This window comes from Carcharodon carcharias, chromosome 9 (assembly GCF_017639515.1).
Source record: "Carcharodon carcharias isolate sCarCar2 chromosome 9, sCarCar2.pri, whole genome shotgun sequence".
NCBI classification, from domain to species: Eukaryota; Metazoa; Chordata; class Chondrichthyes; order Lamniformes; family Lamnidae; genus Carcharodon; species Carcharodon carcharias.
In genome coordinates this window covers 139,026,600-139,039,499 of record NC_054475.1, presented here as the reverse complement: position 1 = coordinate 139,039,499, position 12,900 = coordinate 139,026,600, and the positions used below count along the sequence as shown (strand labels likewise).

General features: G+C 37.2%; 1 protein-coding gene across 4 annotated transcripts in view; it reads left to right on the top strand.

The window, feature by feature from the left end:
• Positions 1-7,095, top strand: part of stag2b (stromal antigen 2b) — a 168,129-nt gene extending 161,034 nt beyond the window's left edge. For 3 of the 4 annotated variants that reach the window (XM_041196235.1, XM_041196237.1, XM_041196234.1), the window contains exons 31-34: positions 1,059-1,166; positions 3,463-3,589; positions 3,671-3,748; positions 5,708-7,095. In XM_041196235.1, coding sequence (XP_041052169.1) covers positions 1,059-1,166; positions 3,463-3,589; positions 3,671-3,748; positions 5,708-5,731 — 337 coding nt within the window. In that variant the 3' untranslated portion in view covers positions 5,732-7,095. The remainder of the gene's footprint in view (positions 1-1,058; positions 1,167-3,462; positions 3,590-3,670; positions 3,749-5,707) is intronic. The other variant, XM_041196236.1, reaches the window with a different exon arrangement.
• Positions 7,096-12,900: the final 5,805 nt, after the last annotated feature.

The window sequence follows — 12,900 nt, the reverse complement described above, 5'->3', positions numbered from 1 at the left end:
CTCTCCACCTGTCCTGCCACCTTTAATGACTTATACACATAATATACCCAGGTCCTTGTGCTCCTGCATACCCTTTAGAATGGTACTCCTTATTTTATTTTGCTCCTCCATGTTCCTCCTACCAAAATGAATCACCAGCACTTCTCTGCATTGAACTTCATCTGCCACCTATCTGCCTACTCCATCAACTTATCTATGTCATTTTGAAGTTCTACACTGTCATCCTTACAGTTTACAATGCTTCCAAGTTTTGTAACATCAACATGCTGATGACGATGCACTCCCTTTCTCCTGGTGACTCTTGTAAGGTAGAGTAGCACAGCACTTGTCCTTTTTAGGTGAAGTCCTCAGATAATTTACAGAGTAAACATTGATACTGTATTGGTGAACATTTGACAAAGTGCCCTAGAAAGTCTCCCAATGTGTTTCAAAAGCCCTCTTCAAACTTCGAGCAGCAAATGAACAGTAAAGGGTGATTAATATACCTTAGAGGAGCACTTGAAACCCTCTGCAGCAACTACTCTTTCCTCCAATCAGCTGATCATTATGAGGAGCAGGCTAGCCATTAAAACGCTGTGTAGCAGCTACCTTAATGCTCGTGTGTAGGCAATTTAAGTGGCAATCAATTGTTTAAGGTGGCATTTTGCATGAAATGCAGATTAAACTGGCTCGTCAGTTTAGAAATCCCTTCACCTCAAAGGTTCTTTCGTGTTTAAAATATCTAGGGAAAATTGCTCCCACCCTCCACCCCTGAATATTTTAAAACTAATCCTGAGCTATATCTAACCACTATTTTTTAAAAATCAATAATTTTCAGATATTTTATAAGTTTTCAAGGAAGCTAGGATACACATCCACAAACATACAGTCTGAACGAGAAAGCTAAACAGCAAAATGCAACTTAGAATGTTTGTCCAGTAAAGTAGGATATCTATAGATGCAATTATACAGTATAAAGCAGAAACCATAGTTTTTTTCTTGGAGTTCCTTAACTCTGAATTAATTAAAATTAAGAATTCATTTCCAACTTCTTATATGTTTCTATGCCTTTTGTCCAGTAGTCAGATGTCCTGGTTGATTGCCCAGAGACAACAAGAAGAAGCAAGGCAACAAGAACGAGCTGCAATGAATTACGTCAAATTAAGATCAAATCTGCAACATGCCATGTAAGTCCTGCAAAATGCTATAATAACATTTTGCATGATAGAGTGATAAGTGAAGTTAGTAGCTGTTGTCCTATCCATGACCAAGCTGTTTTTCTCAGTTTGTACATTTTCTGCTTAGATTTATTTGTTAAAATTGTAACTGCTGCAAGAAATTATTTTCTATTTGCATGGATCTTTACCAACTTACTAGTTAGCTTTCAACTTTCCTCTTCACTTCTGAACATGAATGGCGTACAACTTATCTAGTTATTCATTGCTAAACATGGCAGGACCACATCAAGCATTTTTGGGCCCTGCTTTCCTCTTCCAAAACTGCTGATTACTTCAGGATTATGCTGAAATGCAAAGATAACCCCTGGCTGCTTTTCTTCACTTCCAACCATCTCCTTAAAGCTCTCTCTTCTGCCAACACCAATAAGTGTTGCCTCTGTTGCAACCCTCCCGTTTCTTTGTCTATAAGCCAAGCTTCACCCCTGCCCCAACTCTGAACTCTTATCTTTTTCTCTTACTTTTCCTATCTCTTCTCATGCCCTCTCCCAGCCATCTGCAATTGAAACCCATCTCTTGCTCCTGTTCCCAATAAACTGCTGACCATCCAGCGTCCCTTCCTGACTCCCACGCTAGCTGATATTGTAAAAAAAACTTATCCCTTTCACATCTGCCATTATTACCCATCTTCAAAAAAAAAATCCACTCTTAACACTTCAGTGCTTCAAACCTAACCGCTTGAAAACTTACCAGTCGATCAACTTCCTTTCCTCTCAAGACCTTGAATGTGATGTGGTCTCCCAAATCCATGCCCATCTTTCCCGCAACTCCAGCTTTGAATCTCTCTAATCAGGCTTCTGACCCACCACAGTACTAAAACGGCCCTAATCAAAATCACAAATAAGGTCTTTTATGACTGACTATGGTACACTAACCCTCGCCCTTCTCTACCTGTTTGCAGTCTAATATGGCTTACCACACTATCTTCCTCCAATGCTTGACCTCAATTGCCCATCCCTCACATGATTCTACTCTTAATTTGTTCAGTTATAGCCAGAGAATCTCCCCGAATGGCTTCTCAGCCCCAGATCGATGCCCCTTCAATTTCTCATCTAAATGATACCCCACAGCAACATTATATGAAGACATGATGCCAGGTTCCACTATCTCTCTCGCCACCTCCATTTCCTTTATGCTGTGAGACTGCTTGTCCAACATCCAGTCCCGGATGAGCCACAGGTCTTTCCTGTTTGATGTTGGGGCGACCAAAGTCGTCATCTTTGGCCTCCGCCACGAACTCTGTTCCTTAGCCACTAATTCCATTTCTTCCTTTGTCATTTGTCTCATCCTGAACCTCAATGTCTTGTTTGACACTGAAATGAGTTTTTGACCCCATAATCATAAAAAGCAGCTTGTAACATTGACCATCTCTGTCCACGCCTAAACGTTTCTTTTGTTAAAAACCTAATACACCCCTTTGTTCTAGACTTTCTTGTAGACTTAATTAATCTAATGCTTTCCTGGCTGGCTTCATATCTTCCACAAACCCCTCCGTAAACTTAAGGTTATCCTAGAAAGTACTGCATTTACCCTAACTTACTCGGTGTTTACCATTTCCATATTCACACGTGTTTCTTTGTGGAAATAGATAGCTAAGAAAGCAGAGCATTAAGAAGCAAAGATCAGAATAGATTTCTATACCGTACCTGAATGTTTTTTAAACCATGTGCCCTTTTCATTTCTCATAGATAAGTGGATCAGAAGTATAGACAGAAAAATGTTCATGTCACAATTTGGGACTTTTTGGATTTGTAAATTGCATACACAATGCTAAGTCAAAAGATATATTCCTTAAAAACAAAAGTTCTTATGATCAACTATCAGAACCACCTCGTGCTTTCAAAGAGCACTAGTAACTTGTTACTACTATCAGCCATGGTATCAGAATGATTGAAGCAGATTTTTCACATTAAAATATTTGTATTGTGTAAACTGCCTCTGAAAGTGCTGGAACAACTTGGGGCATGGTGGGAAATGAAAAATATGTTTGTAATATTCCTTCTGCAGAAAAAGATCTAATCTTAAAAAATATATGATTTATCTATCATCTAGTAGAAAATGTTAATTTTCTGGCTTATCAAAGGCCACCATTTCAGTCTTTGATCTCTGGCTTCAGCAGCCCATGTACATTAAATATCCCCATTACCCATTTGGTGATGTTAATAGCCTATTTTTCCAAAATATCCTGATGCATAGGTCAGGACAGCAACCACTGGCATGAGAATTTACAGATTATTTTCTTTTCTAGTCGACGTGGTACGGGTTTGATGGAGGATGATGAAGAACCAATAGTGGAAGATGTAATGATGTCATCAGAGGGTCGTATTGAAGATCTTAATGAAGGCATGGATTTTGACACCATCGACATTGATCTGGTAATAATGTTCCAAAAAAAAAATAGATCAACTTTTAAAATTTGAGCAAAAATTCTGAATGCAAGTTGTTTTTCTTTTTAGCCACCATCCAAGAATAGACGTGAAAGAAATGAATTAAAACCAGATTTCTTTGACCCTGCCTCAATAATGGATGACTCGGTGAGTCTAAAAATCTTCTGTTAGCCTTCAGAATATGGGGTTTAAGGTGATGATATTTCAGATGTCTATGTGCATTGAAGCATCAAAGTTTTAGAATGCCTGAGGTCCCAACCTCAGCCAAATGGTTAGGAAAAGTGCCAAATAGGTGCTTTTCAATGAAGAGTGGAGAAAGGTAAGTAATAAAGGGAAATAAAATTATTTGTAAGAAATCTGGATTGTACGCTCCAGGAAAAAATGAGGTGTTCTCAGATGGGTACAAATTGAACATACGTGAATTTTGGCAGTTTATGCTAGCAGCTTAATCACAGGATCCTTGGTTCTAGATATATACATTTTCCCTCAGTCCACAACAAGTGAGGTTTATGATAATGCAGTGTATGTTGAAATAACCCTTTACTTGGATGTTGGGGGCAGTGGGTGGGGGGTCCTCAATGGTAATCCATTAAAGTAACTTCGCAATCTAATGTAATACCTTATATAGCAATTCTTATCTACAAATCTGATAGCTAGAAAAGTACACAAATTTAAAATCTTGTTTAAATTTCTGTAAGCAGTTTTCAATGTTTTCACGGAGCAATGTTTCGATGCTCCAGTCATCAAGACTCTGGGATAGGCTGTTTTTTCCTGCCTGTCATTTTTATATGTTGGTTGTTTTCAAGTCAGCACTTAGTAGCTAAGGGGAATATAATTGACTGGTGAATTTATTTAGGAATTGAGTTTCCTGGCCCGGAGGACTTCTCGCAGTGTTTTGGATTTGCTACTGTAACTTAATGGAATTGGATTTTGTTAAATAATATGTTGTACTTGATGTAGTAGTATGCACAGTAAGAAACTATAATATATTTAAATAACATCCGTTATGATCATCTGGTTCAGAATCAGTAACTTGTTTCAAGTAAATGAAATTTTATCACCCTTCTTTGCTAAGAACAAAGTCACAATATTACATGGTTTTAAACAATCAGAAGAGTTTGTACTATCTATCCTCTACCTCATGTTAATTCTAGATGTTAGACATTAATTAACAGGCAAATTGTGGGCAAATGTCAGCTATCAATTGCACCTTAAATGACAGATACAATTAAGACCGATCTTACAAATTGGCTGAACAGTCCAGATTTTATAGGTCACCATGAGTCACCCTTAAAACGCTTGTCTTCCTTGTGAGGAATTTTAGTTTCTCCTTCTAGGAGCTAGTCTGATCCCTAGCCAACAGCAGCTTTACTCCAACCAATTCCCACGGGTACAATCCTAGCCAAAAAGCACACTATTCTAGTCTTCTCGCAGATCCAGCTCTCAGATTTTGCTCTCAGATCCATCTTTTGTGGTCTTCTTTTCCTTACTGTGCCAACTTTCTAAGCATGCATCCCACTGTGTTGGCCAGGCTATACTCCAGCCTCTATTCACAGGCAGTCCCAGCTCCCCAGCTGAGCTGTTGCCAACAGCTGCTGCTTGGACTGATCTGTCTCCTGTTATATCTCCCAAGAGTTCAGCCTCTGTCCTGAGGCAGGGTCAGATGTATCAAAACTAGGTACATTCTGCACCTTAAATGTTACAATCCCACAGGTGCTAAATTACAATGGTTCAATACCCGCACAGTGAAGATGATTTCCATAAATCATTCCTGACTTCCACTGAATATTTGAATCCTTTTCGTCAGTATTTGCTTTAAGTAATTAGCTCTGGCTGTAGTTATGCAGAATGTCCACTAGATGGCAAGTGAACCCTAACTATTAAGGTGACATCTCTTATTCCAAGATTGCTAAGTAGAAAAATAATTTAGTGTATTAAATATAAATTTACTACTTGTGTTTAAATCCTCTTGAAAATTATGGAAAGTTATAAAATGTTTAATTGTGAAGTACCAACAGTATTTCAAAGTTACTTTCCAGAATTACTTTAGTTGTAATTTTTGTTGTATTCTTGTTCTAATAAAAGGTATTTTCCTATTCCTTTTAGGTCCTTGGAGTTTCAATGTTCTGAGAAAATGTCATTTTATGAATGATATCAGAGGTAGTTTTAAAAGAAATATTTTGGTTAATGCAGTTAAACTATTAAAACTGTACAGATTTTCTCCTTTCAGGAGAATGCTTAATGGAGTTGTTCACTGTTCACCTAGATTAAGTGCTTTGAAGAGGCAGTTTGTTGCCTGATAAATTGATATTTTAAGAGACTGTAAAATTATGGAAGCAAGTTAAATTCCTTCCAGTAGTGCCACTGTATTGTGTCTCTGATTAAATGAGCTTGGTGTAGTATGTTTGAAAGTTTCTCTAAACAATTATTTGACTTGATAGAGTTTGGGAATAGGGAACTAAATTTTAAATAAAAAATATATATATGATTGGTGCTGATTTTATAATTGCGAATCTTGTTCAGTTTTTCATACTTTGAAATTCCAAACAAAAGGACGAGGTTTAAAAATTATAATAAAATTAACAGCGTCTAAAATAGCATGGATATTCATGCTTAAGTAATTTTTAAATTTGTATTTTATATTTTATTCACATCTGTCTTTGCAAGCAATCTTCAGGTTAAATGAACTACAGCTGGTCATAGTACAATTTGTTTTAATAATGTAAAATAGTTTGAAGATACTAGACACCAAGAAAATTACCCATTTATGTTATTCCTTAAATTTGGGTTCATGTTTTTAATTTTTATGGTAAATTTTCCGTCATAATTATAAAGTTTCTAATAACTCATAGAACGCTTTTCAACATTGTTCTGCAGTACTCTGGCAGCTGGTTATTTTATCAACTCTATGTTGACATTAACTTATAATAAAAAAAATGTACATGACACTTCTTGCCGGTCTTCTTTCATCTATTAAGTATTTTCTTTAAATCATTCCATGCCTTAAACTGCTTGCAGTACATAACCTCTGAACTCCAATTGCTACAAACTCTTCTTTTATTTCAATTGGATGAATACTTGGCTTTATTTGCCAAAAATAAAAACTTGGCTATTGCATCAAATTTTATTATCAGTTCATTAGATATGCCATGAATAAATGGTTGTCTTCTGAAGACTAGTTTGCTTTTACACACTTTAAGAACATTGCTCATATTTGGCAGTACTGCCTTTAGTGTTCCTTACACCACTGCGTTAAAGAACTGCTGAGGACTGTATATATGATTTTTAAAAATCAGTGAAAGCAGACTTTTCTACTTTTGAAAAAAAAGTTTGTTTCGTTGTTAAGGCAGTTCTTCAAACTGTATGTTTTCAACCAACTGAAATGTTTTATATTTACCTTATCCTGTTGTCCTCCATATTTTGTTGTTCATTGTACTGTTCTGATTTGTATTTATGTCATGAAACAGTAACTTTTTGAATAAAATTTAAACCTATAAGGTTGTGCAATGGTATTCATTGTACAGTGATGTTGCAGAAAAGTATACATATATCAAGAGCAATTAGGGATGGGCATAAATGCTGGCTTTGCCGGAGACGCTTACATCCCCCAAATTAATATTTTTGAAAATTGATACATCTCTTTTGGGAGAAAAATGAGATTTACTTCTGTATCTACAGCAACTAACCTTTTTAAATTGAAGTACATATTGCTTGTGTAATCTGAAAGTGAACAGGATTGAACCTTCAGAACATGCCCAGAATGAACAAATTTATCCTTAAAAAAAATCCTATGAATCTAAAACATGCAAAGATATATTAATAATGGGGTTCTCAGAGAATACTTGCATTGGAGACAGTACAGCAAAGTTTCGCTAAATGAGTCCCTGGGATGAAGGGATTGTCCAATGAGAGGCTGAGTAAACTGGGGTTATATTTTCTTCAGTTTAGAGGAATGAAACATACAAGATTCTAAAGGGCCTTGATAGGGTAGATGGAGAAAGGTTGTTTTTGCTGGTTGAGGAGTCTAAAACAGTCTCAGGATCAGGGGCTGATCATTTGGGCTGAGATGAGGAGAAATTACTTCTTTCAAAGGGTTATGAATCTTTGGAATTCTCTACCCCAGAATGTTGTGGATGCTCCACCATTGAATACATTTAAGGCTGGGATAGACAGGTTTTTGGGGTCTCAATGAATCAAGGGATATGGGGAGCAGGTGGGAAAGTGAAGTTGAAGCCCAAGATTAGCTGTCGTGAATGGCAGAGCAGGCTAGACAGGCTGTATAGTATACTTCTGCTCTTAATTCTTGTGGCAAAGTGAAACTTGGAAATGAACATAGCTAAAGATGCAAAACATGAGTTGGAAATTATTTCTGTACTGTAGCAATAGAAAGCAGTCAGAGTAGAGGAACAAAACTATGAAAGATACTAATGCTGCAAAACTAAAATTACCACTTCTAGGTATTTGTTAGGAAAGATATATGCACCATGCTTAACCAAATAGTAGTATTTGCCAAATAGTCCAAAACCACCTTTACAAAACAGATGGTGAATATGCTCAAATAGCTGCAAACCATGAGTTTTATTTCTTCAGTCCTGGGTTATGTAATAGGATCAATTATTTGGATTAAATTTAAGGAATCCTTTATGATAACCCAGAAGGCAGCAATCCTCTACTTCGGAAGAAGAAAAGATAGCCTAAGTACTCCTTGAATGTTATCAAAATATTCATGAAGTGGATATCAAACATTCTAATGAAGTTTTTTTTGGCTTTAATTTTAATTTTTGCTTTCAATAAAGCTGATTTATGGTTTATAGCCTTAAGTAACAAAGTCTGTGTATTTTTTTTTCTGGAGACCAGGTGAACACAAGAGGCTTGTACCGTTTCCATACTGGCAGTAACATGGTTTCTGTTCAACCCTGGACAACATTACAATATCATGTGTGTATAAAATTGCACAAATGTGTAAGGAGTTCATGTTTTCTTGAAATAGTCGTCTCTGGTGAAAAACATGAGAAAAATATTTTGTGAAGGCCTGGAAATATAACATACAGCTTAGTGGATAGTACATATTTGTTCTCAGGTGAGAACAAGATCAGCTCAATTTTGATGGTATCCAATTAAACAGCTTACTGACTGCAGGGTTGCTTGTGAAGAAAGGGAGACATGTGACTGGTGTGATGCAGCCCACTCCAGCGAGAATCACTTTGAGGAAAGAAGAGGTAAACAAGAAAACAGTTTGCAGGAAAAAGAATGTGAAGTTGTCCTTCATTTTAAAAGGAAACAAACCTCTCTTCCATTATGTCCAAAGTTTGAGATTTAAAACAAAATTTCCAAGGTACAAACATATGTAACTGTATCAATTATACAATAAAAAAGGGAAAATGCTAGAAAAACTCAGGTCTGACAGCATCTGTGGAGAGAGAAACAGAGTAAACGTTTCAAGTTTGTATGACCCTTCAGAGCCCAGATCTTCTCTCTCTACAGATGCTCAGACCTGAGTTTTTCCAGCTTTTTCTGTTCTTATTTCAGATTTCCAGCATATGCAGTATTTTGCTTTTATATTATTGTATCAATTATATATTCATTACACTGAGTGCAAAGCACAGAAGCAGACCATATGGCACAAATGGTCCATTCTGTTCTTTATCTCCACACACGCCTTACCCCATTCTGTTCATCTTACCGTAACCATATATCTTATTCCTTTCTGCTTTGTGCTTATCTAGCTTTCCCTTAAATGCTTCTATGCTGTTTGCCTCAGTTACTCATTGTGGTCGTGTGTTCCACATTCTTGGCAGTTTAGGTAAACAAGTTCCTCCTGAATTCCCTATTGGATTTATACGGGACTATCTACTATTTATCACCTCCAGTTCTGGATTCTCCCACAAGCGGAAACATTTTTCACTATCCTCTATCAGGTCACCATTCAGCTTTCTCTTTTCTAGAGACAAGAGCTTTCCTGGTAAGTATCTCCTTTCAGTTCTGGTATCATCCTTGTAAATCTTTTTTGAACCTTCTCCAATGCATTTACAGTAAATCCCTGCTTAACTTTGACTCAATAATATTTTGCTTCAATATCGTCAATAAAGTAATGACAGTATATCCATTTAACATTGTTTGCCACAGACATTCTGTTCTGTGGCTTGCATGCACACATGACCTTTTTACCAGTGCTCCTGCTGTATGCTGAAGACGCTTTTCCCCCAGCGCACGTTCCAATCCTCCATCCTTGATTCTAGCCCTTGCTTAGCCCCCGCTTCTGCCCTCAGTGCTGAGACCCCTCTTCCCCTTGCTCCCAGCCATGACCTAGCCTTTCCCTCGCTCTCAGTCCTGAATTCCCTCTTTTCCCTGCTCCCATTTGTCTGTTGGTACCACCAAGGACTTCTTCAGCTGCTCCTCTTCTCCTCACTCCCAATCTCACTCTGAAGTACCTGCACTGACCAACTTCTGCCACTAGATGGAGCCTGGTTGATCCAAAACAAGATGAGTGTAATTTTTTTTACATTTATTTATATTACAATATAATGAACTTTTTAAAATTTTATTTTAAAGGCTATTTAATTATGAATGTACAGCATTTCATCTGATTTTTTTTCTACTGAGAAATATCCTAAAGTACCTAACTATACAGTGTTTATTTTATAAAAGCAAAATACTGCAGACGCTGGAAATCTGAAGCAAAAACAAAAAATGCTGTAAAAACTCAGCAGGTCTGACAGCATCTGTGGAGAGAAAGACAAAACGTTTCGAGTCCGTATGATTCTTCTTCAGAACAGTTTATTTTTATTTTGCAAGTTGTTTTATCTAGGAATGCACAGTACAGTATTTCAATTTGCACATTGGTTTTTCCGGGCAAGAAGTGTCTGAAAGAACCTAACTCCAGTTTCAACATTGATTCCCATGGGAACATATAATTCATGTAAAGTCGTTTCAGTTAAGGTCGCAATTTTCAGGAACACAAATACAACTCTAAGTGAGGACCTCCTGTATATCATTTTTGTAACATGAAACCAGTATGCCCAAGTGTGGTCTAACCAAGGCTTGATACAAGTTTAATATAACTTCTCTGCTTTTCAGTTCTATGCCTCTAAAAATAAATCCCAGGGACTTGGTTTGCTTTCTTCTTATGGCCTTGTTAACTTGTGTCACTACCTTTTTGGTGATTTGTGTATGTCTACTCCTAGATATCCCTTTGCTTCTGTACCATATTCAGCATCTTTGTTATACAAGCAGTATGTGGCCTCCTTATTTTTCCTCTTACAAATGCACTTTATCACAATTATTTCTATTGAAATTCATTGCCAATTAAAGACTCGTGTTGCAAGCTTATTAATGTCTTCCTGTATTCTGTTATATTGCTTATCTTTATTATGCTTTCCAGTTTGTTGCTGCTGCAAGTTTTGAAATTTTCAAGTCTAAATCATTAATGTAAATTGTGAATAGCCAGCCCCTTTACTGATCCCTGTGGAACACCACTGCCCCCTTCTGTCAGTTTGAGTAGCTACCTTTAACCCAACAGCTTGCCATCCATTTTGCCACTTGTCCCCTTACTCTTCATACTCTGGACTTAATCATGAGTGTACCTTATCAAAAGCCTTTTGAAAATCCATTTACTGTTACCCTTGTCTATCCTTTGTTACTCCAAAGAATTAAAAACTTGTACATAAGCACTTTAAGACATTCCTAAACACTTCATAGCTAATGAAGTACTTTTGAAGTTCAGTCATTGTTGCAATGTAGGCAAGTGTGGCAGCAAATCCTACAAAATGAAATAAATGGCTAGATAATTGGAAATATAACCCAGCTAATTACTGCTGTATTTCTTGGCCATTGTGACACCTGGGTAAGTCCAGGCCACAGATTAAGATGTTATATTAGCAAATATAATGGCATGATGTTTCCCCATGGTTACCTGATATGCAAGGTCATCGAAGAGAGGCAAGTGATGGAAGCAATCGTCCTGTAGATCCTTTGCATCCTGGACTTGTGGATGGTGGTTTCAGCCAAACCCAGGAGTAGTTTCCTCTACAGTAGAGAGGAAACTCGATACAGTATTGAGTGGTGAAGGAGCATAGTAGATTTGTAAATTGGATTTTTTTGATGAACAACTCAGTGGATTGTCTTGATCCTTTTTTTTGTTGAAGTTTCAGGTCAAAAACAATGTAATTGAAACCATGTGGTTATTTATAAATTCTGAAAAGTGTCCATTATAAAATCACAAGTTAAAGATAAATTGTTGATATGAATAATTCTCCATGTCAGATGTGTTCTGTCTTCTGTATGGGTTCACAATTCTGCTATCTCTAACAAGGTAACTGGTCCTGCAGAGGTGGTCTTGATTTAATGCTTTGGTATCAGTGTGGTTTAGTGGTGTTACACTTGAATCAGAAGGCTCAAAGCCCCACTTCAGATACCTGAACACAATCTAAGTTGACATATGACAGTGCAGTAGGGAGCACTTGCTGTCTTTCGGATAAGATATTAAACTGAAGCCCTGTCAGCCCTCTCAGATGAAAGTAATTGATCCTATGGAACTATTCAAAACATGGGTGGGGCATGTTCCTGCTGTCTTCCCTAATAATTATGTGCCAACCAACATCACTCTTAAAAGAAAAAAGACATTCCGGCCTTTGACTCATTGTTTGAGAGAACTTATTGTCTGAAATTTGGCTCCTGTGTTTCTTACATTATTATAATGACTATATTTTGGAAAGTATTTTAATGGCTGTGATGTGCTGTGTGTAGTCACTCAAAGCACTACATATGTGCAGGTTTTTAAAACTGATCAAAGCTTATCTGCACAACAGACCTCATGGCATAAAAGGAACAGTAGCAACATGGATACAAAATTGGCCAAGTGAGCAAGTAATGGTTAATGGAGGTTTCTTGGGCTGGAGGAAGGTTTGTAGTGGAGTTCCCAGGAGCTGGTATTGGGACTCTTGCTTTTCCTGAAATATATTAATGATATAGACCTTGGTGTACAGGGAACACTTTCAAAATTTGTGGATGATACACAACTTGGAAGCATTGTAAACCGTGAGGAGGATGGTGTAGAACTTCAAAAGGCCATAGACAAGCTGGGGGCATAGGTGGCAGATGACAGTAAATAAGGTACTGCTCTAAGGGGAGTGCATAAGCCATTAAAGGTGGCAGGACAGGTTGAGAGAGTGGCTAATAAAGCATACAGTATCCTAGGCTTTAATAGGGATATGGAGTATAAGGCCAAGGAGAATGTTGAACTTGTAAGACACTAGTTAGACATTAGCTAGAGTATTGTGTACAGTTCTGGGTGCTACATT